The 26,260-nt window shown below is 37.7% G+C and overlaps 6 protein-coding genes across 6 annotated transcripts in view; 1 reads left to right on the top strand and 5 right to left on the bottom strand.

Annotated features, from left to right (window-relative positions):
• Positions 1-26,260, top strand: part of LOC124313083 (dipeptidase 1-like) — a 1,013,891-nt gene that overhangs the window by 38,254 nt on the left and 949,377 nt on the right. The window lies entirely within an intron of this gene.
• LOC124313266 (serine/threonine-protein kinase/endoribonuclease ire-1-like) lies at positions 406-7,232 on the bottom strand. Its single transcript, XM_046778097.1, has 5 exons — positions 7,219-7,232; positions 1,581-1,613; positions 1,292-1,514; positions 733-1,223; positions 406-656 (listed from the first exon to the last, which is right to left on the bottom strand). Exons 2-5 carry the CDS (start codon positions 1,600-1,602, stop codon positions 535-537), a joined length of 858 nt encoding a protein of 285 aa, XP_046634053.1. The 5' UTR covers positions 1,603-1,613; positions 7,219-7,232; the 3' UTR covers positions 406-534.
• LOC124313288 (uncharacterized oxidoreductase TM_0325-like) lies at positions 2,023-3,297 on the bottom strand. Its single transcript, XM_046778137.1, has 4 exons — positions 3,155-3,297; positions 2,929-3,086; positions 2,592-2,864; positions 2,023-2,526 (listed from the first exon to the last, which is right to left on the bottom strand). The coding sequence occupies exons 1-4, from the start codon at positions 3,201-3,203 to the stop codon at positions 2,197-2,199; spliced, it is 810 nt and encodes a 269-aa protein (XP_046634093.1). The 5' UTR covers positions 3,204-3,297; the 3' UTR covers positions 2,023-2,196.
• LOC124313245 (serine/threonine-protein kinase/endoribonuclease IRE2-like) lies at positions 18,792-20,155 on the bottom strand. The gene is made up of 4 exons (XM_046778061.1): positions 20,036-20,155; positions 19,623-19,893; positions 19,061-19,551; positions 18,792-18,985 (listed from the first exon to the last, which is right to left on the bottom strand). The coding sequence occupies exons 1-4, from the start codon at positions 20,055-20,057 to the stop codon at positions 18,855-18,857; spliced, it is 915 nt and encodes a 304-aa protein (XP_046634017.1). The 5' UTR covers positions 20,058-20,155; the 3' UTR covers positions 18,792-18,854.
• LOC124313258 (serine/threonine-protein kinase/endoribonuclease IRE1-like) lies at positions 23,662-24,843 on the bottom strand. The gene is made up of 3 exons (XM_046778087.1): positions 24,477-24,843; positions 23,921-24,417; positions 23,662-23,848 (listed from the first exon to the last, which is right to left on the bottom strand). Exons 1-3 carry the CDS (start codon positions 24,734-24,736, stop codon positions 23,730-23,732), a joined length of 876 nt encoding a protein of 291 aa, XP_046634043.1. The 5' UTR covers positions 24,737-24,843; the 3' UTR covers positions 23,662-23,729.
• LOC124313268 (serine/threonine-protein kinase/endoribonuclease IRE1-like) lies at positions 25,048-26,241 on the bottom strand. The gene is made up of 3 exons (XM_046778100.1): positions 26,113-26,241; positions 25,795-26,044; positions 25,048-25,723 (listed from the first exon to the last, which is right to left on the bottom strand). Exons 2-3 carry the CDS (start codon positions 26,028-26,030, stop codon positions 25,111-25,113), a joined length of 849 nt encoding a protein of 282 aa, XP_046634056.1. The 5' UTR covers positions 26,031-26,044; positions 26,113-26,241; the 3' UTR covers positions 25,048-25,110.

Raw genomic sequence — 26,260 nt, 5'->3', positions numbered from 1 at the left:
AGGGCATATCTGTTTCCCTATTCCCGTCCAAGTAAATGAACATTTGAACAGTACACGTATGATTTGATGTTGGATGTTATAATATCAGTCCTTATCAAATAAGCTGCACGACCAGTTATCATAGTTTGGAATCTATAATTTTATCACCATTCTTTTATAATATGTGATTTATTATAAGATCTTAATAATAAGATCTTAATAACACTGCTGGGATTTGGCTATAGTACAAATTCTTTAAGTTCAATATAATGAAGGAAAAAATAAAATGACGAGGAGTTTTCCTTATATCACCCCACATTATTTGATTGCAGTAAGATCTAAGATGTGGGTGTGCCTTGTTTTAATGGCTTCCAATTGTTTTGAATAATTCCGCTTGGCCGCTATTAAGATTTCGACATGGTGGAAAACCTTGAAAAAAAAAGTGCAGAGTCTCTCCGGTATTTATTGCAGTTAAATTACGACATGCAATTCAGATTGAAATGAACAAAAAACACTAGATTTTTATTTTCTCTGTATTTTTGGCTCGCGTTTTGTCTAAGTTTTGGTCAAGTGTGGTGTCAAAGTTTCAATTACTCGTTCTAACGTCCAGCGATCCTGCGGGACAGTTTGCGTCATTCCGTCAATCATTTCGTAGGCGTAGTGATCCGGCATTAATGCTAAACAAAACCGGTCAAAACAAATCAATTATTCTCAAATTATTCGCATTTAAATGATAATGAATAGACTGCTCACCGAGGTGCAAGTATTTCTTTCCGTAAACGATATTGCTGGCGATGGCGTAGGTGATTGGCGATCCCGGTTTGGCGAACGGGTGATCACCTTTTTTGATGTAACAGAAGAACATGCAGCCCAGTGAAAAGACATCGATGGAGACGTCGCATCGAATTGTGTCTCTCTCCTCTTTGCTTTTGCCTTCCAGCTGCAGGAATTCCGGCGCGCAGTATATCCGGGTGCCCCTGGGACCGCTGCTCGTCATCGAGAAGCTTCCGGACGGCCGGAAGGGTTTGCAGAAACCAAAATCGGCGATTTTCAGGACGCCAGACGTAGAAATGAGCACGTTCTCCGGCTTCACGTTCCGGTGGACGAACCCTTTGGAGTGAATGTACTGGACGCCGCTGGCCATTTGATGTAGGGCGTCGCAATCGGATGGCATGTTGTCTGCCATGTATCGTCTCCGGATGTAATCGTCGATTGTCGCCTCGCACAGCTCCAGCACGAGAAATCTGTTATTCATTCAAGAGGTGGGTACGTTTGGTCACGAGTTAGACTTCGTTATCAGTTTTCAACTTACTTGAAATCTTCGTTCTCTTGGACGTGAAGGAGTTTGAGAACGTTCGGGTGATCTAGCTGTCTCATCGCCGTCTCTTCCCTGTGAATGGATTCTTCCAGATCGTGGAGTTGAATTCTTTTGACGGCCACAGGTAATCCGTTGAGCGTTCCATAAAAGACGCATGCAAAGGTGCCTCGCCCGAGGATTTTATTCCTCTCAAAAGTCATGATTGGCGCTGTTTGAACTGTGTGTGGATATATACAATTTGGTCATTTACTCAGAACACTTAAATGTTGTATAAATAACTTACCTTGATCTAAAGATTCTTCCATTATTCTTATTTATTAAGATGTTTGTTATAGAAACGTAACAAAATCTTGACATCCTTCGCTTACAGTTACTGACAAATTTATGTTACCGTTAGAAAACGCAGACGCTTCCTTATCTGTATTTCAAATATCGTTATCGCTTATCTTCTATCTACCTGATAAAATTTTTTCTGCTTTCAAGGCTCATGTGTTGAAATTATTTTTTTTTTCATCATATTTTTTCATTTTAAACTACGAAGGACTCAAATAAGCAATAACTTCCTGGTATCCGAATTTCTGTAATGTATGTTCCCAAGGACGTAAATTTATTATCTGCTACGAAATACATTTTTTCTAGGTATACCGGTATGCATCATTCATTTCGTGCGATTTCGTGTGACACCATACAGTCGTCTTTGAACCAATTTCAAAAATACACTTTATTCTGACGCGGTTGAAATATATTTTTAATTATTATGTAATGAATACAGGCAATTGTTAATTAAGAAGCCTAGAAAATATAACCGGAATCTTTTCTTTAAGTTTTATTAGCTTGATAGCCTATAGTGCGTGCCAGGTGCGTGCTGTCAAATTTAATTTTGATTTGCCATTTTAATTTTATGACGAGACACAACGTCCCCCATCAATTGGCAAAGTGACTCCAGTCATGAATGAAGCCTGTTCTTCGGAGGCCAGAAAAGCGATGGATTTGGCAACTTCTTCCGGGGTTCCGGCTCGACCGAGAGGGTGGGAGGATTTCACGCGTTCTATCATCAAGTCGTGGAACTCGGTCGAGAATCCGGCGTTTTGAAAGATCCTGGTAGAGTCGATAAGGCCCGGACAAACGGCGTTGACCCGAATTCCTTTGGAAGCCAATTCGGAAGCGGCGCAACGAGTTAATTGGGCAACGGCAGCTTTACTCATACAGTACGCAATCATATCGTTACACTATATAATAACAATCAAAGTTCAAATCAATTATTCAGAATTCGTTATCAGTATATTGCACGTACCGCACGCAATCCGGCCACGCTGGACACGTTGACAATATTTCCTTTGGTTTCGGCCAGATAAGGGATGACCAATTTATTCATTAGGACAACCACTCGACAGTTGATATTCATCACTTTGTCAAAGTCTTCCATTTTCAGGTTTTCCAGTCGACTGCCGTTGACGATTCCGGCGTTGGCCACCAGGACGTCAATTCTCTTGAAAGTTTCGAACGTTTTCTCGATGTACAGGTGGCAATCTTTCTCTACAGTCAAATCGCCAGTCATCGTCAGGATCTGATTGCAAAATGTATAAGTTTCAATACACGTTTACTAATATGCAAATGGGATCGCCACTTACGTCATCTGAGGTGAGTTCAGGATTGGCTTTCAGGCATCGATCTTTTGTGTCGGCCAGTCCAGCTTCGTCCACCGGTACATTCATGGCGAACAAAGACATCCGGTAGCCTAAAGTTGCAAACTGGATTGCCGCTGCCGCACCAATCCCCGAACTCGATCCTGCAGGATGAAAATTTTACTTTCGAATTAATTGTGACAATTTACGGTTATAGATGATTTAGGCCTACCTGTGATGAGGACAACTTTGCGTACATTTTTTTCCAAACGTTCGGTCATCGTATTTTGTTTGCTGTAAACAGTGATTGCAGCAGAAGCAGAGTGATTAAAGAAAAAAGCGTTCAACTGGCTTTGTTTTTGTCTGATTGTTTGACGTCTTCGTCATATCGTTGGAGTCCTTATCATGAACTCGATAAAAGTGGAACAACATTTTAGAAATTGCTTAGCACAGCCAAAATTGTGAGTTTGTGAAAAAGGAAAAGGTGGGGGTTTGTTGTTTCACATACATTTTCCGCCGAAATTTTTACTGACTCAAAAATGTGAAATACTTACTGAGGCAGCAGGTCTTCTTTCCCTTAATTTCTTATCACATAATCTCATATAATCTTTCAACAACTGCTTGAAAACCAATGTTTTAAAGTCACGCGAAAACATTTTGTTTTTGTTTAAAAATTAAAAAGACATATTTTTTTCATGTCATCGCTCATTTCTTATGGACAATGTCAATGCTTTTTGGTTCTGTTCACGACGGAGTCGTTATTTGAAATTTGGCGCCCGATCGTCATTTATTTATTTTTCTGTTTTGTCTCGCCGGAAGTCAGGACAAGTCAAAACTTGTTTTGTCCCATCCCTCTCCCATTTACATGTTCTAGGTGGCGCTTTTCTCGCCCCTTCCACCGCGCCCTTTTCTATTGTTTTTATGTCACCCTACCCCTAATTCGAGGCCTAAGGAATTTCGCCTCGTTTTCGCCAGTCTGGCCGCAGCAGCCCTTTCGTATGGTCAGCCTCGTCGTTCGTAGTTTATTTAAAATTAAAAAATGAAAAATAAATTTGAAATTTGGCGCCCGATCGTCATTTATTTATTGGTCTACTTACTTATTTATTCTTCTTTTACTAGACCATTAATCAATGTAAACATTGATTTTGAATAACAATTGGCATAATATAAACAACAAATATAAAAAATAGTAGGATTGATACAAAATTTAATGTAAATAACAGAACTGCCCCTTCACCTGCGCCAACTGCTTTCTAGCACGACTCGTTGAGTCAACTCATCCGCTAAAAAGCGGGATAAGGTGGCCCTAGCACTAAAAGAATAATAAAGAAACATTTAGAAAATTTAACATAAAATGAAGTCAAATACAATGAAAATAAGTTGAGGAAAATGCAATCCGACGTAAATCAGTAAGTTTGCGTATAATACATTAAGAAAACATAAATACTTCCTGGTTTACGTTGTTGCGCGCATTTTCCTTAGCTTCTCCTCCCCTTGGCGCATGTTTATTTTCCCTTGCAGAATTTCCCTCTCCACTCGCTCCCACTCTAACCAGTTCTTCTGGAGGACCAAACAATTTTAGGACGTTGGGATTTATAAAAAGTGAATCAATCTGGTTATTGACTGCGCAGAGAGTGAAATGCATAAGATGATAAGAAAAATGTAGTCTGAATTTTGATAGGATTTAGAAGAATGTTGCAGCATTCATTTTTTGGGACTCGGAGTTTTCAAGAGTTTCTCCTCTTCCCAGCTTTCTATAATTTTCGTTGGAATGTCATATCTTTCTTTCCACGTAAACCCTGCGTAAACCCACTCCATGCTACCAAGAACTTGGTTCCATTAATGCTATAATTGTAAGAAATATTGAAGTGTTAATATATTTTTTCAATTCAATTATTTCAATGGGGATTGGGGAAATACATGTCTTCAATAATCTTCATTCTTTCCGTCTTCTTGGCTTCATGTTTCATGAGTCTTTCAGTTTCAGAATCCATTTGAACAAGTAAAGCATCAAATGCTTGAATTAGGTCAGGGCAATCCAAAGAAGAAGGTGATTGACAAGTCTATCAGTCAACATTTTTCCATTCTCCGCCTCGTGAGAGAAGGTCAGCCAGGTTCTGTGTCCCTTCGCGGAAATGGATCTCTGCGCCGAAATCTCTGATCTTCAAGGGGTTTTGTTGGCGGCTGTTATCCAACATGTGGCGATGTCAGACCAGAGTGTGAATCAGACCAGATGTGCGCTTTATGATCTATCCGATGTTGGTCTCGGATATACTTGATAAGTATTGACGCCATCAGGTTGCTCAGCAGTTGGATCCGAGGGATGGTCAATGCTTTTTTGGGAAATGGCGCCACTTTTGATTTTGCTGCTGTGAGGGCGATAGTTGTCCCTTGCTTTTAATAGGCTACAGCTCCGTACCCTATCTCGCTGGCGTCGCAGAACTAATAACGTGCTTTCTGCTTTGATTGCAAACGCTATCTAACGGCAAATAAGTTGGTAGAAAGCGAACTACTATCACGGGGTTAAATCTGTGAATGGCTGTCGGGCTGTGGGTTGCTGCCCTACTGTATTTAGCCGAAACGTTTGGCTTCCCTTCCTCTATTTGTTTTGCCCCACCCAAATAAACCTATAAGTACGCAAAGGCCACCTGCTCAAAGTGCTCATGCATTTGGAAAGCAAAGCTGCTATTTGTTTCATTTGACTTTTTGTACAACAATTAATTTAGTCCGCCTCCTAATTTTACACGATAAATTAACATCGGTCGCAGAGGTATACCGAGGAGAAGAACTTTCCAACATTATCGTCAAGCAAGATGCAAAATGCTTACTCTGGGACTCACCACCCTCCAAGCTCGCTCTACCCTTTGCACATCCGTCTATTCACTAATTATAATGGTTTAATGGAATAATAATCCATAATAACCCGGTATAGGCAAAATTGTAAAATGAACTTTGGGGGTAACGCCAGTAATATAGTTACATAAATAAGTGCTGTTCTTCTTCTTCAAACAAAAAATGTCAGGACATTGGATTTATAAAGTTAATAAATTTTGGGTATTTACAGAGAGTGAAATGCATAAGAAAATTGATTGGATTTGTAATAAGTAGCATCTTAAATTGTTAAGTTGCTGCATTTATGTTTTGGGACTTGGAGTCTGCAGGAGCTTCTCCTCTTCCCAGCTTTCTATAACTTTCGTTGGAATGTCATGTCTTTCTTCCCACGTAAACCCAAACCATGCAATCAAGAACTTGGTTCGTCAATGCTATATAATGGAAATACAAATTTAAGTGTTAAAGTATCATAACAATTAATGGGAAATTACCTTTCTTCAATAATCTTCATCTTTTCAATCTTCTTGGCTTCATGGGCCATGAGTCTTGCAGTTTCCATGTTGATTCGCAGGAGTAAAGAATCTAAAGCTTGAATCAGGTCTGGGCAATCCAAAGTAGAAGGTTATCGCCAACATGGTAAGCGAAAACAATTTTTCCAAACAACCTTGTACTCGAAAGCATCATTACTTTCCCTAGTTATTTCAGATTAAATTATTGTCAGGGTAAATACCACATAAAGATGAATGTGAAACCAAACATTACCTGTGTTCTACAATTTGTTTGACCTGAGTAGTGTTGTCATCAACAAAATGTGTGGAACTTGAAGCCATGTTTGTGACTCGAAACCAATTAACGGAAGAATAATCGTCAGACTTGGATCTTTTTAAATCGTGATGTGGTATTGACAATTTCAAATGTTCAACGCACTTTTTGCTTTGATGTGCTATCTAACGGTAATTGTAAGAAACCAAACTACCATATGGTGGATGTCACGAAATTTCACGGTGTTTTCATATTTCTTTTTTTTATAATTTTCATACTTCCTCAATGCTGAATCCCAAAAATGCCAGTTGTACTGTTCGTTATCTTCCACGTGTTCACGATCATCATCGAATGAATCGTATGGAACTAACGGAACAGTTTGGGCAACTGGGATAACAGCCCGTTGACGGAGTTCCACTGTATCTTCCCGGATAGGCACCAAGATATATCATACCTAGAACTCCATTCAGCAAGTTGTTCATGCTCCGAAGGGGTGATGACGATGTTGAAGGATACGCTAACTGAAACGCCGATGGACTGCGGGAGATCGATGGGTGAAACTGTCAGTTGTGTTGGAGCGTATAGTGGAGTCAAGATATGAAAAAAGGGGGTTTAACAAATTGCACACTTAATGTTTTTCATGAGCTTTGTTATTACTATAATTTTATATTTGTTGTAAAAACCCTCCTCAGAAATAATAATTTTTACTATAAAAAAATAGAAAAAAATGTAAAAATTAGAAAATGTATTAGAATTGTGATAAGAAATAAAAATAATTTTTTTACAGCTAATAAATGTTCCCCGTCTTTTTATTGATCAGAGATCAAATTTTAATGTTATAGCTTTAACGATGTTTTAGTAATTAAATATACTGTGAGGGACTATGCCTCAAATTTTATGAAATCACCAAAAGGTGTTTACAAACAAGGGACCTTAATGGCGGATAGTCCCTCCGTAAACTCATTATATCTAGTCATGTATTTCTCCTAAAATTTTGATCTTTTGTACAAAATTAGTTAAGATATCAATTTTCCTAAATTTAAAAGTCGTTTTGAAAAATATTTAATAGCTCTTAAGTTATTCATTGTTTACGTTCGCTGAAAACAATTTTTTTCCGCTCTGGTTCATAAAAAAGCCGCCGCATACAGGTGGCGTTTGGTTGTTGAAAAGTTAAGAAAACAAACAACCAAACGCCATCTGTATGCGGCGGCATTTTTATGAACTTAAGAAGTTTTTATGTTAAGTTTTTATGAAACTTCTTAAGTAATGGGTTAATGGCTCTGGCACGACCCTTGAACATCTCGCACGAGCCCGAACATCTCGCACGAGCAAAAAATTATGCATTTTTTTATTCAGACTCTATGTATTCATTCATTCTTTCATACATCACATTCAACATAAATTTTTTTTACTGGCCTGAAAGTCTTCTGGCACTGGCCTGGGACTGGTCTGAACGTCACGGTCACACATCCTGTGAATGGCTGTGTGCTGTGTCGGACCATAGCCTATATTTAGCCAAAATGTTTTGGGTTTTGGCAAACGTTGTCTTCGTCTACTGGTCAGCAATATATTCGCGCCATCATGAGCTTTTTCATGACGTAGCAAGTAGCCAACATGGTCGCGCACTATATCGTCGTCTCGATGCTTTGCGACGAATCGCGCAGTCACTTTTTCTACTGAGGAAAGTCGACTCTTATCGACTGTCTATAAGAGTCGACTTCTCCATTAGAGTGTGCCTTTTTGAATGCTAGCTTGTATTTTTGCTTTTTCTGCTGAGGAAAGTCGACTTTTATCGACTAGTCTATAAGAGTCGACTTGTTCATTAGAGTGTGCCTTTTTGAATGCTAGCTTGTATTTTTGTAATGATTATTGAATTTAATCGTTTGAATGTAGGGTTTGAATGTAAAACGTTTGCAGAATAAATTTATTTTAAATTCTCGTGTGTATTTTTGATGAACGGTTGATTTTAAAGGTAAATTTTAAAAAAGGTGATACTCTCACTGCACTTGGTGCTAGTTGCTTGACTAGTGATGTTTACGATACATTATAAAAGTGGTACAGGAATATACATAACTGAAGCTTTATTTAATTTAAACGTTAACAGCATTTGTTTATATATTTAGATCTGATTTAATCTAGATTGCGACGAATCGCACAGTCACTTTTTCTACTGAGGAAAGTCGATTCTTATCGACTAGTCTTTGAGAGTCGACTAGTCCATTTGAGTGTGCCTTTTTGATAGCTAATTTGTAATTATTATTGCATTCAATCGTTTGAATCCAGGGTTTAAATATAAAAACGTTTGCAAAATACTTTTATTCTTAATTTTTGTGTGTATACAATGTGGTACAAATTGTTATTCTCAACGCTACTTAAGTAATTGATCACCCCGCCCCCTCCCCGCAGTTAAATACACATGCGTGTGTTCATATTTCGCTTATTCTGACTTCAAATTTTGATTCAGCGAAAAAAGTTGAATTAAATTTGTAATTTTAATAAATTTTCGACGTTCAGCCGCATAGTAGCGTGCATGAAAATAAAAATTCGTTCACAGTTGAATACACATGCGTATGTTCATATTACGCTTATTCTGACTTCGAATTTCGATTCAGCGTAAAAAGTTGAATTAAATTTGTAATTTTAATTAATTTTCGTCGTTCAGCCGCATAGTAGCGTGCGTGAAAGTAAAAATTCGTTCGCAGTTAATTACACATGCCTATGTTTATTTTAGGCAAATTCTGATCTGATATTTCGATTTAGCGTAAAAGGTTGATTAAGAGTTGTAATTTTCATTCATATTGGTGGTAGCCTGCGGGAGTTATTGGTTTACGACACTTTTTTTTGAAAAAAAGTGCAGTAACTCGCTTACTGTTACAGGGCGGACTTTTTTCAGAAAAAAATTTGATCGCCAAAAACTCATTCCGGCAGCCTACTACCAAAATGAATGAAAATTACACCTCTAGCTCAGGAAAGAAATCAGTTCTATTAACGCTCTGAATTTGGATTTCACTTCCAACGTTTTATTACAGTTTTTTGTATTTTAAACTAAAATTAAGGGGAAAATATTGATCAGAATGTGTTAAGGGAATGATAAATTAATTTAAAAAAAGATAGCGATACATCTGTGGGTATGGGTGGGTGAACCGAATAGATGGAATTGAAATCATGAATTGAAATTTCTCAATTTTGATCATGGCTGAAAATTTTGGCTATGTGGTGTCAGTTAGTAAAAAATTTTACGGGGTAAGGAATTTTTAATGTTTAAACTAGAAAAATCCCTTAACTAATTATATCAATCGATAGAGAATTGAAAGATCTACAATATTATACAAGGTTTTCTTGTTATTTTCAAGAATTTTCTTAAATATCAATGAAAATAGAAAAACAGGCCAAAATGAGAATTTCAGACAGCTTACGCAAATTCCGAACAGAAAATTGTGAATAAATTTTTATTTTCTTTGTTTTCATATGTATGTACATCAATCGACGCAGAATTGTGAGGCGAATTGATTGATGTGCAATGTTTACAAGTTTTTTTTCATATTTTTTTCATTATTAAAAAAAAGGTTTGAGTAACAGAGGATCAAAACTTAGCAGATCCAAAAAAGTTGTGGTCATTATTTTTCATAATATGTAATAAGAAAATAACTTTAAATTAAGTTATTAGTGCTATTAAATTTGATCAGTGTTGTACAGCAGCTCATTTCAAGGGCGATTTGTGCTTTTCATGAAGACAATACCATTGTGAAATCTGCTGTTTATTTTATAGAACACATGTAAAGAATTGGTAATCATACTCTACAGGTGACAAAAAAGTAAAGCTATAATGCTAATCCTTTGCTTTTCATTGGAAATAACAAGTCAAGTTCATTTAAACGCCCTAAGATGAAATGAAAGTGAATCCCATTGAAAATGGGGAAATTACTGATAACTGAATTTGTCAATTTTTCTTTTTTAAATATATTTTTTTAAATTTCTCTATTTTGCTTACGGCTGAAAATTTTGACTCTTTGGTGTAAGTTACTCAGTTACTCAGTTAGTAAAAAATTTTACGTGGTAAGGAATTTTTAAGGTTTAAACTAGAAAAATCCCTTAACTAATTATATCAATCGATAGAGAATTGAAAGATCTACAATATTATACAAGGTTTTCTTGTTATTTTCAAGAATTTTCTTAAATATCAATGAAAATAGAAAAACAGGCCAAAATGAGAATTTCAGACAGCTTACGCAAATTCCGAACAGAAAATTGTGAATAAATTTTTATTTTCTTTGTTTTCATATGTATGTACATCAATCGACGCAGAATTGTGAGGCGAATTGATTGATGTGCAATGTTTACAAGTTTTTTTTCATATTTTTTTCATTATTAAAAAAAAGGTTTGAGTAACAGAGGATCAAAACTTAGCAGATCCAAAAAAGTTGTGGTCATTATTTTTCATAATATGTAATAAGAAAATAACTTTAAGTTAAGTTATTAGTGCTATTAAATTTGATCAGTGTTGTACAGCAGCTCATTTCAAGGGCAATTTGTGCTTTTCATGAAGACAATACCATTGTGAAATCTGCTGTTTATTTTATAGAACACATGTAAAGAATTGGTAATCATACTCTACAGGTGACAAAAAAGTAAAGCTATAATGCTAATCCTTTGCTTTTCATTGGAAATAACAAGTCAAGTTCATTTAAACGCCCTAAGATGAAATGAAAGTGAATCCCATTGAAAATGGGGAAATTACTGATAACTGAATTTGTCAATTTTTCTTTTTTAAATATATTTTTTTAAATTTCTCTATTTTGCTTACGGCTGAAAATTTTGACTCTTTGGTGTAAGTTACTCAGTTACTCAGTTAGTAAAAAATTTTACGTGGTAAGGAATTTTTAAGGTTTAAACTAGAAAAATCCCTTAACTAATTATATCAATCGATAGAGAATTGAAAGATCTACAATATTATACAAGGTTTTCTTGTTATTTTTAAGAATTTTCTTAAATATCAATGAAAATAGAAAAACAGGCCAAAATGAGAATTTCAGACAGCTTACGCAAATTCCGAACAGAAAATTGTGAATACATTTTTATTTTCTTTGATTTCATATGTATGTACATCAATCGACGCAGAATTGTGAGGCAAATTGATTGATGTGCAATGTTTACAAGTTTTTTTTCATATTTTTTTCATTATTAAAAAAAAGGTTTGAGTAACAGAGGATCAAAACTTAGCAGATCCAAAAAAGTTGTGGTCATTATTTTTCATAATATGTAATAAGAAAATAACTTTAAATTAAGTTATTAGTGCTATTAAATTTGATCAGTGTTGTACAGCAGCTCATTTCAAGGGCAATTTGTGCTTTTCATGAAGACAATACCATTGTGAAATCTGCTGTTTATTTTATAGAACACAGTGTAAAGAATTGGTAATCATACTCTACAGGGTGACAGAAAAGTAAAGCAATAATGCAAATCCTTTGCTTTTCCTTGAAAATAACAAGTCAAGTTCATTTAAACGCCCTAATATGAAATGAAAGTGAATCCCATTGAAAATGGGGTAATAACTTATTACTGAATATGTCAATTTTTCTTTTTGAAATTTTTTTTTTTGAAATTTCTCTATTTTGCTTACGACTGGAAATTTTGACTCTTTGGTGTCAGTTACTCAGTTAGTAAAAAATTTTACGTGGTAAGGAATTTTTAAGGTTTAAACTAGAAAAATCCCTTAACTAATTATATCAATCGATAGAGAATTGAAAGATCTACAATATTATACAAGGTTTTCTTGTTATTTTTAAGAATTTTCTTAAATATCAATGAAAATAGAAAAACAGGCCAAAATGAGAATTTCAGACAGCTTAAGCAAATTCCGAACAGAAAATTGTGAATAAATTTTTATTTTCTTTGATTTCATATGTTTGTACATCAATCGACGCAGAATTGTGAGGCGAATTGATTGATGTGCAACGTTTACAAGTTTTTTTGCATATTTTTTCATTATTAAAAAAAAGGTTTGAGTAACAGAGGATCAAAACTTAGCAGATCCAAAAAAGCTGTGGTCATTATTTTTCATAATACAGTAGCTACATAAAGTTTCCGCACAGCTGAGAGAAGGTTATGGGAAAATGGGTTTTTTGAAAATTCGCCAAAAATCAAGTTTTCATCGGACGAAAACGATTTTTGGACAGGGGGTTCTTAGACTTAAGGTTTATAACATATATTTTTGGGGGATTTTTTCGTTCACGGGAGCGTCCCTTTTAAATTGGAGGTAAAAGTTTCCGCACAGTCGAGAGGGCCAGTAGTAAATCGTATTACTTTGGCTCTCTTGTACTGGCCGGAAAAAGGGCTAGGAGAGTTCTTTAGGGCTTAAAAAAAAAGAGCATCGTTAGCTCTATAACCTCATCTGAAATGTTGACCCCCATGCCATTTGAGAAATCACTTTAATTTCGATGTGAAAATGAAAAGTTTTCATTTCTCAGTTAGTTTCCCTTTGTTCCCCCTCCCGTAGTTGCCGGTTTTCCAAATACCAAGTCTAAAAAAAAGGTCCCAGAGATAGCCTGTGTCTTTTTTCTCCCCCTGCCCCTAACATTTAAAATCTCGGTATTTGACAGACTAAAGCACACACACACACATACACCGTGATTAATCAATGGTGGATTCGTGCCTTCCCCTATCGCTCATTTCCTTCCCGTCATAACAAAATATTGAGCTGGATTGTCACTTCCGTTTCTCAACTACCCCATCTCACTCTCCATTGGCCAATTTGTGTGTGTGTATTAGACACAGCAAGCGATTTCGCGTGCTTCTTTTCTGTCGAGCCAAAAATTTCGTTTTTTTCCTTTTTTTAAAAATCTTTCTCTCCTCTCTGCCTAAGAAAAAGAAAAGAAAAAGTAATGAATGTTTTTGATTGTTGTGTCTAATCAACTTGATATTTAAATGGCGCCACTATTTTCCCTCTGCCCAGTTCTTAATCGCGTCGAGAAAAACAAAATGGATAGAAAAAGAAGAGGGGCATTGAATGTAATCAACTTTGATTTTTTTGGTTTTGTTTTTTTGTTCTGCGTTTTCGTACCTCAACGCTTACTAAAGATAGAGCCTAGGAAAAGAAGAAGAAAAATAATTCGAATGGCGGTTGCCTGTCGGTATAGGGCAATAATTTCTTTCTGATATTGGAGATCGAAGCATCATCAACTGCAACTCGTTTTTTTTTCCCCTCTTCCTATGCCAAATTGATGGATGATATTTTCGCCAAATGCGCTTTTTTATTTTCCGGGGTCCGATATGATGGCTGATGAGTTTTCGGTGTTGTCTGATCCTTTTTGGCCGTGGTGGATTTGAAATTGGCGCTGGAAAAGAGCCCTAGGTCGTCGGCTCGATAGAATTAATCAGTCGATTCACATACAGTTGGGAGGGTGTATTTTTTTTTCTTTTTCTATTTCTTTCGTGTGTATGTGTGTAGGAGAGGGTGTTGGGAGGTAAGGGCTGCTCTTATGATCCTTAAATGACAGGGTCCCGAGTTTTTTCGGAATCGCGGCCGCGCCGCCACCGTTGCTGCTGCCGCCTTCTTCGTGTTTCTTTTTTTTCTCTCTCTCCCCTCTTTCATCCGCTTCTTTCTGTTTTTATTTATCGTTTTATAGCCCTTCACTCATACACACACACACGGATATCCACATCGACACAAACGTCCGCCAACCCTTCCATTTGGCTGGATGGAAATGGAATACCTGTTCCATTTCCTCCGGTCGTCAATCTATCGCTTTTTGATTCATGCATGTAGATAGATGTAGTTATAAAAACTCGGGTGATGTATATCGTTAGCGCGGACAATCGTGTTGGGCAGGGCCGTCCGGCGGCCACTCTGCTCGAAACGGACAAACACATCAATGATCTACATGCATCATTTCTAGCATAGTCTACAACATATAGAATTTTTTTTTTAGTTCGGCTAATGTCGGCGGGTAGAGAGGAAAAGTGGGTGGTAAAATAAGAAAAAAATTCAGCGGTGGAGGGTGGCAGTCAGAGAATCGGCGGGTGGGGGGCATGGGATGGCCAAGTCGTGCTGCACGCGTGTTGATTTATACCGGACGTTCTTCATTTTTTCTGATTCTGCCACGTGATTTTCATTTAGGAAACGGACAGAGAGCCCTGCAGCTCTTTTTCTTCCTTTCTCTTCTCCGACGGGCTCCGGCTCCGGCTTAGATTTGCTGCAACATGGCGGAAGCTTTGGAACCACAGTTGATAGGGGCAACAATTCTAGAGGACAAAATGGTAATTAAATTTAACCTTTTTTTGTTAAAGGTTTTAATAATAATCAACTTTCTCGTTTTATAATATTTAGTTACGCTGTGACTTGAAAACAGGGCCGGATCAGAAATGCGACATAAAGCACAAAATGGGACCGGAAGGGAAATTGGCGATGAAAATGCACCGTCGGTCCGCTCATAAAAAGTAAGATCCTTTATAATCCATACATCCCTTATTCCCTATATGATAAAAGAACAAGCTTTTTGGGGAGGAGCCAGTGTCTGTGCCAATGCGTACACGCTGTGATTGATCAGTCCAGTCGCCCTTCAAGAGGGTGAAAACCGCCGCATGCTATCACCCTCCTTGCTGATGGTCAAAGAGGAGGGTTGCTGCATAAGGGGAAAGGGGGGAAAGACAATGGGTGTAAATTTCCGCTCCGTTGCAAAAATGCTAATTAGATTGCATTAAAATCTATAGATTTCAATGCACCTCAATTAATGAGTGGTGCTATAAGACCTATGGATCTCATGCTGCCGCCCAAAGCCATTTACTGAAAAAACATAAGGGAGAAAGTAAATCGACTAAAATTCCTGGTATGAGAGTCGCACTGGAAGACGTTAGGGACCAAAGGGCGGCCAGGACAAACGTCTTGGTCACCAATGCCCCCAATAGTGAAATCAGGTAATATGTTCGACATCTTTTTAATACGTGTTATTAATAATCTCTCTTCAAATTTGCAGTAATTTAGATATGGAAAGTGCCACACAAAAAAACTATTGGAAGATAAGATTCGGGAATTGGAGTTCCAAAAAGGTTGTCTTGAAGGTAAGAACCTGAAAAAGATCTCGTAGCCTCCAAGGAACAATCCGTTGAATTGAAACTCTTAAACGTTCGTCATCGCGTAATAAAAAAATCGTAATAAAATAAAAATAATCGCGTAATAAAAAATATAATAACAAAGTTGAAATTTAGGAAATTTGTAAGATCCAAGAAGATGAGGAGATTTGTATGATTAAATTTGGGATAAAGCCAGGGAACAGATGAAAATCAACCGGCTAGATATTCACAAAAGGTAAATACATAAACGGTGCGTTACCTTATCGTTTCGTATAATTTTTTTTTTCTTTAGACACCAATGCGAGAGTAAAGTTCACAAAAACTGTTATAAACACTACAGTGACACAAATGGTCGCAATAAACATATGCGGAAAATTCTCAAGGAAAAGCCCGAGAAGACCAAGAGCGAGAAGGCCAAGAAAACCGAGAAGACGAAGAGGAGGCCTCTGGCCGACGTGGCAGACGCAAAGAAGAATAATTAAGGTCTCAATGTTAAGACCTTTTTTTACGCGTCAATAAATATCTCTTTTTTTTGCAGGGGTGGTTCGAGTGGCATTGAGAAAACTATTAAGGCAAATTTACACAAGGAGAGTCACTAAAAGTATGTTTAATTTAGTTTTTTTTTTTTAATATCTATATATATCTAACTGTATTTGAAATTTAGTGCGATTTGTGAGGGTTGTGAATCCCCTTTTGCTTCCGAAGGGGATAAGAAGAAACACCAGAGGTTAGGAAGGTGTAAAGGCCAACCCGAACGATCGCCAGGGTTTGGACATTTCTCCACGCCGGTCTCAAAAGCCGTGAGATCGAAGTGTGCTGGCGATCACGGTATCGCAGACGGCTCTGATGGGATTGAGTCTCTTAGGACACCTGGTACAAAAGAAGACATAGCTATTCTTAGTAATGATTTATCTTTGGCAAACGCTGAAATACAAGATTTACGAGTAAGTTTTAGAAATTATTTTTTAATTCCTTTTATCACTAAATTTTTTTTCAAGGCACGACTTCAGCAAGATGATCTCGAAAAAGAAGACCACGCAGTTCTAAGAAACGATCTATCTGTTGCACAGTCAGAGATTCGAGAATTACGTGTAAGTTTTAGAAATTATTTTTTTATTCCTTTTCTAACTAAATTTTTTTTTCAAGGCAATAAAAAATATAATATAAACGTTGAAATTTAGGTAATATGTAAAATTCTGGCAGCTTAAATACGATTCTGTAAAATTATGCAGCTTAAAGCATAAGTCGAGAAAACGTCTCAGACGATTCAAAAAAAAGAAAACGAGGAAGAATTCGCTGGGGAAAGAAAAAAAAGATCCTGCCTTGTGAGAAAGTGTAAAAAAAAACCAGAAAACTTTGAAATTTTTAATCCCTTGTTCCCCCATATTCTTAAGTGTTCTTTTCCTTCTTTTCTTACTTCAGTTTTTGTGTGTTTGTGTGTGTTGGCGTTTAACCAAGCAACATCTGACCTACCTGGAAGCCTACAACTATTTGAAAGTTTACGTTAGAATAAAGCCACTAGACGAGAATAACAAGAACAGCACTTTATCGATTAACAGCAGCCTGCTGCTGACCCAATTCATCGTCAGCTCGCAATAATAAAACACAAACCAAAAAACAATTGCCCACCGCGACCCACCCTGATTGGCAAAGGGGATGATTGATGCACACGTCCGTTCTCACCCAACCTCTACACCACTGCACACTCAGTGCACACCACTACGGCCGCAATTTCTTTTCAGTTACCGGCAGTCAAGTCAACTTTTCAGTTGCTCTCTTGAGTGTCTTTCTTGCACGATTGCGTTTTTTTTAGTTCGTGTTTGTCACGATTTCGTTTTTTTTTAAGTTCGTGTGTGTGTCAGTGTGTGTTTCACGTTCGTACCCGTCGGAATTAAATTGAATTAAATTAAATTGAATTACAACCCGACATTTAGTGTTTTTTACACTACTATGACCCACCCGGTCGTAATAGACATATGAAAGAAGCTCATAATGAGGAGCCCGAGAATCCCGAGAAGTCCGAGGAAGCCGTATGTGCCCGCGGAATCTCTTTCCTCAAAATCTCCTCTCGGTTAGACGACAGAGAGCGAGAGACAGCGACCTGTCGATGGGAGAGCGGGACGTGTTCTGCCGTTTCTAGAACAAAAGAATAGAGGGGTGTGTAAATTGGGGGGTGAGAGAACGCAGCTAAGAAATGAGGGGGTGCAACGTTGCCTTTGGCAAGGACTTAGAAAAAAAACAAATTCAGATTTCAGATTTTGTTTTAAAAAATGTGAAAAAACTCGCATTTTTTACAGAATCTAGGCATTCCATCTAATTCGCTTTACAAATCTAGAAAAAAACAAGAAAAAATTATGAAAAATTGATTATGACTCAATTAGATTAGAACCTAGCATTACTCTAATGGAAATCCACCGCTATACCCGCTAGACTACCAATCGCTTACTTTTCATCGACTCTGACCATACCAGGATGCAAGACGACGTCAAGGAACTTAAAAGTTTGGAAAGAAGACGTGGAAAATGGAAACGATTTTGGGGGACAGCCAATCACAGACAAGCACGTGATCTTGAGTAGGCGGGGCTTCTCGGTAACGGCGAGATAGCCAGATGTCTGGCCGTAATATTTAGTAGGTTATGTGTTAAAGGCATTTTACAATCCCACGTCATGTCACAGCTGCACAAGTATTTTTCTTGTGTTCTTGTTTTCTGGTCTCTCATTCTGTGATAAGCAGGTTTTATTCAGGTAGTGTCCAAAGATTAAATTAAAAACTTATCTTTCACCACATACGTCTCTGATTCTCTAATTCAGTCTCTGCTTTCACAATCTTCTCTCATCCATTCAAACAAGCTTGACAACTGTTACTAAAATTTTGTAAGTATCCCCATACAGTTTATCTAGTCCTAAGATAAAATATGGAGAAAAATATGTGCCCTTGAAGTCCTGCAAATGTATTTGCAATTTTAGGAGTAATTTATTAATAGCTAGCAATAAGCAATGCCATAATCTTCGCAAATGGTTCCGGTATTACCAAAATCTTTAGATCAGATGCATGCCAACAGTCATGTCAATACTGCCTCTGTTGTGCATGTATTGAGTGGAAACGGCCCTGTACCTGTAGTACTTAAGGGTAGATGAACTGAAGGCGTTATTCTTTTACTCAGCACCAAGTATAGTATGTATATGGTTAATAATAGAACTGCTTGTAGATTAACAAAAATAGATTTTTTAAAACGTTAGATTTGATTACAGAAGCAGCTTATATGATTTTATTCTTGTTCTTGTGAGGGCAGCAGTTGCTGCAGTGCACTGATAACTTTATTCAAGCCCATACGCATTTCGGGGTTGTTGTGGGTCATCCCGTCAATAAGTTTGTATGCGTAGTGATCTCCAGAAATTTCTGAAAGAAAAACAAATACTTACCAAGACAACGTTAACCAATTAATACTCTTTGAACAATTACAGATTCACTCACCCCCTTCTAAAAACTTTTTGCCTTTAACGATGTTGGAAATGATCGAGAAAAAATCTTTGGTTTTCGGGTTTTGAAACAAATGACAACGTATGTCTTTTTTTATGTAACTGAAGAAAACGCAGCCCAACGAAAAAATGTCGAGCGACAAACGAGCTCTGATTGCTTTAATTTCATCTTCGCTTTTGCCTTTCATTTCCAGGTATTCCGGGGCCATGTAGGCTGGAGTGCCTTTTAGGCCGCTGCTGGTCGAAAAACTTCCAGAATTCGTCACGGTCTTGCAGAACCCGAAATCGGAGATTTTGAGGACAAATCTCGAAGAAATCAACACGTTGGCCGGCTTGATGTCTCGATGAACGAAGCGTTTGGAGTGAATGTAAGCCAATCCACTGGTCATTTGAAATAACCCATCGACCTCGGCAGGCATCTGGCCTGAATAATCTCCTCGAATGTAATCGTCGACCGTCGCAACGCAAAGCTCCAAAATAAGGTATCTAAATTATTCCAAGAAACTCTTTGTTAATGGGTTAATATCAAATGGAATGTCTGCGATATCTATGTTTACTTGAAATTGTCGTCTTCTTGCTCTGCAATGAGTCTCAGAACGTTAGGATGTATTAACTTTGTCATGGCGTTCCCTTCCCGCATTCTCTCTGTTTTGGCAGCATCATCACAATCGAGTAGTTGCAATCTCTTGACGGCCACAGTCGTTCCTTTAAAAGTGCACTCGAAAACCGACCCGTATTTGCCTTTGCCAAGCAGCTTGTTTTTCTTGATATCAATTTTGATGGTTTCTTCTAGATCGGGCACTACTGCAACCGCTGGGACTTGTCCGTCTATGGAATCGAAGTGGTTACAAACTTTTTTCTTTTTAAACAGCTCACCGTGTTATCATTAATGACGTAACAATTTACAAAACTCAGTTGACTTGACGTCATTGCTAAGGCTTGACAGAACTTTAAACATTTTCTTTCGTACCTTGATATGCGGATGCTTCCATTCTTGTTTCCGCCTATCCAGCGGTTCAGACAGTTGCGACTTTATTTTCACCGTCGTTCCCACAAGTGCCACAACACAGGAGAAAGAACTAACTTAGTCATTTTACATTTTCATCTTAATAGGAATATATACTTATATCTCCTCCCCTATTTTGATAACAATCTGGTTTTATAAGGTGGGTTGGTTCAACGGTGAAATGTGAGCAGATAAAAGGTTATCTTCTTATTTTACAGTTTAGATTTAATGCACGCTCTGCTCTGAGAGAACGTTTTCTCACTCTTTCTTAATAGTCCACGTATTATATTGTTCCTTTAATATTGACGAAGCGTAATTGAAGATTTAAAAAACGAATCGTAATTATTTTACGCTTTTTTATTTAATTGATCAATTTGTTGTTAGATGAGGTTTTAATTGTACTTCAACAACATCTAGACCTCAGCGTGTTTCAGGATTATGAATAATCATTCCGGTGATTACGAGCCGGAAAGTGGTCTTATTTTCGTTTGATTGTTTGACGTCTTCGCCATATTTGGATGGATTCCTTATCATGAACTGGGGAAATTTCGGCACAGCCGGAATTGTGAGTTGTGGAGCACGGAAAATGGAGGTTTCTTACATTTTTGAACTGCGGTTGGTTTTTTCTCGTTATACATTCATTTTCCGCCAAAAATCTTAATAATAATACGTCGAGGTCGGATTTGTTGTCTTCTTTCCCCTTCGATTCCCCCTGGACTTATCTTAAAAATTTTAACTGCTTAAAAAAAACAAATTTTTTTTAAGTAGTCGAAAACATTTTGTTAGTATTTATTCTTAAAATATTATGTTAAAAACCAAAAAGGGAACATGTCAATAAGTCTATAGTGCAGTCGTGTGAGTCGAGCAAGCAGCCGTATGTTCCATTACACAGGTACCTTCTGGCTGTTGATGATTATAACTGTTGTTATAAAGTGAATGTTATTTTTCCTGATTTCCTGAATCCGAAAACTTCCTTCCAAGCAGAGAGCAAGCAGGTTTATTAAGTTCAAGTGCAGAACACCGAATCTAGTAAACATAATTTCTGTGCTACATGTCAATAAGTCCATAGTGCAGTCGAGTGTGAGTCGAACAAGCAACCGTATGCCGAAACACCGGTTCCTTCTGGCTATAGATATTAGAGACTGTAGTTACAGTCGCTTGAAAGCCGAATTCAGCTCAGCGAACGAAGCAGATATTTCTAGCGTAAATTGAACAACCTTCTTTTCAATGTCAAACGGTTCATGACTCCGTGAAACATTGCCTACAACCCAACTCTAGCGATGGGATTTTACGGTTAAATCAATCCGGTTATTGAAAGAGCGAATCTTTCACCTTAAGCACGAAGGAACTAGTTCCTTGTTGGCTAGACACTTCGATCGCCTACATCAGGATCGCCATCTGGCGATAACGGGTATAGGTATTTTTTACTCACATGGGGAATCGAACTCGGGTCTCAAGATATCATTGACCACCAAGCGACGACTTATCCAACTCACCTACCCATTCCCTTATTCAATGGTTTAAATTTGCAATTTACAAAAATATTCCAACATTAAACATTTAGGACATTCCGGTATATAAATTATATTTCACACATAACCGTGTTGTTAATATTATTATTTATATCCAATATTAGCCTATGGTAGCCAATTTTCGTTTTTTTAGTATTTGTGAACATATCGTTTAGTTTTCACTCTAAAGTTTTTAAAAATTTACTGTAGCGTTTTGTTCTGAATGTCAAATGCATTTTGCTACATTATAATTTGTTTGAAACACAATTTAATTAACCGGACATATATTAAATTAACATAACAGATGAAATATTTTTGTGTCACCAAATTTTCAGATAAGTAACAAATCATTCCCAATGGGCCAAATCAGCTGATTACATTCCGTCACGGCTGACCGTTTCGCCGATATGTCATCTCTTGCATCTTGCTGTATAAATCTCGTCCCATGCTCATGAAGCACTTCATGGTAAACGTAAGTTAAAGTGTGTGTAATATCGTTACTAACTTGGCTGGCAGTGTAAGAAATAATCTGAAACATTTTTATAGATGTGGGATACGTGATACAGAGGGTGAAGTTTCCTTGGCTACTTTCCGTATTCTTGGACAATGAGTAAGTCGAAATTTTCTTTACTAAATTCCGATTAAATCTCCTACAATGCACATGCTTTTTGCTCGATCAACATGTTTCATGTGATGAAAACCTATAGGCTAGAGGGGCTAGAGTTTTGAGGTACTTCGGTGCTGTCATAAAATTTTCTCGTTCATTGCTGAAGTTTAATTTAAGGTTAATGTATTAGGTACGTATCTTTTTCTTGCATTAATTATTTTGCTACTGTTTCATTTCAGGTTGTCGTTCGCCTGTTTTCCTTATGATGATGTCGGGTATAAGTTGCTTCATCATTAAGTGGGTCTGCTTATAGTGATGCATTTTTGTGCGGGAATCTCTCGGAGAACAATAGCAGACAAACCATTGCACTTCCTGATTTTACGTGAAGTGAATGTCCCTCCAGTATTTCAAGTATCGTGATTTAATGGATTCTATTTTGACAGGGTTGTATGAACGTCACCTGGCGACCAGTATAGCGTGTCGTACTAAGCCATAAGAGCGCTCCTGGCGGTCTGAGAGTTCAATAACTCTTCTAACTCACCGTATCGTCGGAAGCTGCTGTCATATTACGACCAGCATCACGTCCGGCTAGTTCCAATTCGGGCGCTCGACGGTGTCGACGTCGAGTGGATTAAAGTGGCCAATACGAAAGCCTGCATCAGTTTCACCACCGGCATCCTACTCCAAGGACACGGCACCCAAGCGGCCGTGGATCTCGGCAGGCATCTGGCCTAAATAATCTCCTCGAATGTAATCGTCGACCGTCGCCACACAAAGCTCCAAATTAAGGTATCTAAATTATTTGAAGAAACTCTTAGCTTATCGACAAATATCAAATGGAAAAAGTCTGCGATATCTATGTTTACCTGAAATTGTCGTCTTCTTGCTCTGCAATGAGTCTCAGAACGTTAGGGTGTATTAACTTTGTCATGGCGTTCCCTTCCCGCATTCTCTCTGTTCTGGCAGCATCATCACAATCGAGTAGTTGCAATCTCTTGACGGCCACAGTCGTTCCTTTAAAAGTGCACTCGAAAACCGACCCATATTTGCCTTTGCCAAGCAGCTTGTTTTTCTTGATGTCAATTTTGATGGTTTCTTTGGGGTTTCTTCGGGGTTTCTTCTAGATCGGGCACTACTGTAGCCGCTGGGACTTGTCCGTCTACGGAAACGACGTGGTTTAAAACCCTGTTCTTTTCAAACAGCTCGCCGTGTAATCATTTATGACTTAAGAATAGCAAATGACTCAACGTAATTTGGGCTATAGACAGAACTGTAAACATTTTCTTTCGTACTTTGATACGCGGATGCTTCCATTATTGTTTCCGCCTATCCAGCGTTTCAGACAGTTGCGACTTTATTTTAACTGTCTTTCCCACAAGACAGGAGAGAAAAACCAACGACATTTGACAGTTTAATCTTAATAGGAATGTTAAAGATTAAAAAAAAACGAATCGAAATTATTTTGTCATTTCGTAATAGGGAAAGTTTGTATTTTTATCTGTGCACGATATTCCTAATCGGTGCTAATTTATTAAATTGATCAATTTGTTGTTAGATGAGGTTTTAATTGTACTTCGACGGCATCCAAACTCCAGCGTGTTTCAGGATTAAGAATAATCATTCCGGTGATTACGAGCCGGAAAGTCGTGTTGATTTGATCTGCCCAAACAAAATATCCGTTGAATAATAATTTAAAACTGATGTAAAAGAAAAAATGTCGATAACGTTTACCGTCGAGGTGGAATTTTCCTTCCAGAATATTGATCGGGATAAAGAATGATCCTCGTGAATCGGAGAAAGGATGTTTCCCTTTAGTCAAGTAACTGTGAAAGAGACAGCCCAGCGCGAAGACGTCGGACGACACGTTACTTCTCTGATGAACTACGCTATCGAAACTCCTAGCCTGCTGGTCGGCTAGTTGAAGGAGTTCGGGCGAAAAGAACTTTTGATTTCCCTTGACGCCACTTCTCATCGAGTAGCTACCACTAGCCGATGTTAGCTTACACAAGCCGAAATCTGAAATCTTGAGCCAGATGCAATCTTCGGCCGATTTGTATATCAGAACATTGTCCTCTTTGATGTCTCGATGTACTAACCCGATTGAATGAATGTAAGCCAATCCACTGGCCATTTGATGTAAAGAATTTGCTTCCGGTGGCATGGGCCCAGCGTACTTTCCCTTGCAGTAATCTCCAATGGTGGCCAGACACAATTCAAGATAGAAATATCTATAATCCAAAATGAGTTTTATCAAATAAGACCTTGTAAAAAAGAATAACTCACTTACTTGAAATTCTTATCGATTTCGACGTGAAGTAGTTTGAGCACGTTAGGGTGGTCCAGTTTTTTCATGACCTCTTCCTCACTTCGTTGTCCAGCAGTTGTAGCGTTGGTGATGGATCCATCAGACGCTAGAAATTCCGTCTTGTCTATCCGTTTGATGGCAACTTTCACTCCATTCCATTTTCCTTCGTAAACAATACCGAAAGCCCCTTTACCAAGTAGTTTTGGAGTGGATGGTTCATTCTCTGTTGTTGCTGACAACATTCGAACAACCTTAAGCAAAACCGTTCAAGTAGTTTTAAACAAACTATAGAGTCGAGCTGAAGCGACGATTACTGAACTCGGTAACAAATTTAAGATTAGACAGAATTTTATCTCGTTCGACCAACTCAAATGACGTTATCACTTTATCGTGTCGAAGCGTGTTGCAATCTTTTTATTTGACGATTATTGTTTCATGGTTTATTTGTCTTCAAAGCCTGGCAACTTTATGCTTTGTAAATTTGTAACTTATAAGGAATCTGTTGCATCTAAAAACTTAGTTTAATTTGTTGTGAATTATTTCAACTGTTTATTGAATTAAACATTAATTTTTTTTTTAATCTTGTCACTGGACATCCCGAAAATGATAAAATTTATTAATTCTTTTCTTTCTCGTTATTTAGAATCTTTAGGACTTCATCCAATTTCCAGCGCTCGTTGGGATTTTTTTTCGTCATTCCATCAATTACGGCGAATGCGTAATGATTCGGTGACAACTTTCCATTGTCGAGAACCTTTATATCTGATTGGATGTTGGAGATAGTTCCAAACTCGTCGGGCGATCCTCCATTTTTGGCAAACGGATGGCAGCCTTCTGTGAGGTAACTGAAATAGAGGCAGCCCAGCGAGAAGATGTCGATCGTCACGTTAGCTCTGATTTTTTCTTTATCTTCTTTGCTTTTCCCCTCGGATTCGATGAATTCAGGCGAGTAATAGATGCGGGTGCCTTTTGGACCACTAGTCATCGAGAAACTGCCGGAACTTGTCACGGGCCGACAGACTCCGAAATCGGAAATTTTCAGAACAATCGATTGAGAAATCAACACGTTGGCCGGCTTGATGTCTCGATGGACCAAACATTGGGAGTGGATGTAAGCCAATCCGCTGGCCATTTGAATCAACGCATCAATCTCGGTGGGCATCTCCCCTTTGTAGTTTCCTTTTATGTAATCGTTGACTGTTGCAATACATAATTCCAGTATCAGATACCTATTAACAGATAGTTCATAAAATTTGAAGCAGACTTAATTTATTCAAAGCTCTTGAATTGTATTATTTACTTAAAGTCCATGTCTTGTTGCACATCTATCAGTTTGAGAACGTTCTCGTGTTTTAGATTCTTCATGGTCTGTTCTTCTCGGTTTTGAAATTCTTGGTCCAAATCGGAATCTGCTCTTTTGAGAATCCTTTTGACAGCAACTTGCTCTCCATTAAATTGGCCAGCGAATACTTGTGCGGAAATACCCACGCCCAATACTTTATTCCTGTCATACCTTACGATTGTTGGTGGGTCCATTGATATTTATTTCCCTACAGGCAAGACAAATGCATTATAATCTTGCCAAAACAGACCCATATTTCGACCCATATACACTTACCTAAGAATATATTTTCTTCAATATCTGTTTAGCTTGAATAGTGAAGCAAAGTGATTCAATTACGCCGTTTATGCGCAGTAGAATGAACTGGGCACAAACTATGGGGGATAGGCACTGAAACTTATTTGGAAGACAAGAGACTCCACCC

This window comes from Daphnia pulicaria, chromosome 9, assembly GCF_021234035.1.
Source record: "Daphnia pulicaria isolate SC F1-1A chromosome 9, SC_F0-13Bv2, whole genome shotgun sequence".
Classification (NCBI taxonomy): Eukaryota; Metazoa; Arthropoda; class Branchiopoda; order Diplostraca; family Daphniidae; genus Daphnia; species Daphnia pulicaria.
This window is presented reverse-complemented; position numbering and strand designations above follow the sequence as displayed.

What these genes read in the sequence shown, in the direction of transcription:
- LOC124313266 (XM_046778097.1), bottom strand. Translation starts at nt 1,602, where the DNA reads ATGGAAGAATCTTTAGATCAAG. An exon ending in CAAGAGAACGAAGATTTCAA is followed by an intron (nt 1,224 to 1,291) that starts GTAAGTTGAAAA and finishes AATGAATAACAG; the next exon opens with ATTTCTCGTGCTGGAGCTGT. An exon ending in AAAGAAATACTTGCACCTCG is followed by an intron (nt 657 to 732) that starts GTGAGCAGTCTA and finishes GGTTTTGTTTAG; the next exon opens with CATTAATGCCGGATCACTAC.
- LOC124313288 (XM_046778137.1), bottom strand. Translation starts at nt 3,203, where the DNA reads ATGACCGAACGTTTGGAAAAAAATGTACGCAAAGTTGTCCTCATCACA. An exon ending in CTGAACTCACCTCAGATGAC is followed by an intron (nt 2,865 to 2,928) that starts GTAAGTGGCGAT and finishes TTTTGCAATCAG; the next exon opens with ATCCTGACGATGACTGGCGA. An exon ending in GCGTGGCCGGATTGCGTGCG is followed by an intron (nt 2,527 to 2,591) that starts GTACGTGCAATA and finishes GTTATTATATAG; the next exon opens with TGTAACGATATGATTGCGTA.
- LOC124313245 (XM_046778061.1), bottom strand. Translation starts at nt 20,057, where the DNA reads ATGGAAGCATCCGCATATCAAG. An exon ending in GGAAGCATCCGCATATCAAG is followed by an intron (nt 19,894 to 20,035) that starts GTACGAAAGAAA and finishes TCGATTCCATAG; the next exon opens with ACGGACAAGTCCCAGCGGTT. An exon ending in CAAGAAGACGACAATTTCAA is followed by an intron (nt 19,552 to 19,622) that starts GTAAACATAGAT and finishes GGAATAATTTAG; the next exon opens with ATACCTTATTTTGGAGCTTT.
- LOC124313258 (XM_046778087.1), bottom strand. Translation starts at nt 24,736, where the DNA reads ATGTTGTCAGCAACAACAGAGAATGAACCATCCACTCCAAAACTACTT. An exon ending in GAAATCGATAAGAATTTCAA is followed by an intron (nt 24,418 to 24,476) that starts GTAAGTGAGTTA and finishes TTTGGATTATAG; the next exon opens with ATATTTCTATCTTGAATTGT. An exon ending in AGGAAAATTCCACCTCGACG is followed by an intron (nt 23,849 to 23,920) that starts GTAAACGTTATC and finishes TTGTTTGGGCAG; the next exon opens with ATCAAATCAACACGACTTTC.
- LOC124313268 (XM_046778100.1), bottom strand. Translation starts at nt 26,030, where the DNA reads ATGGACCCACCAACAATCGTAAGGTATGACAGGAATAAAGTATTGGGC. An exon ending in CAACAAGACATGGACTTTAA is followed by an intron (nt 25,724 to 25,794) that starts GTAAATAATACA and finishes ATCTGTTAATAG; the next exon opens with GTATCTGATACTGGAATTAT.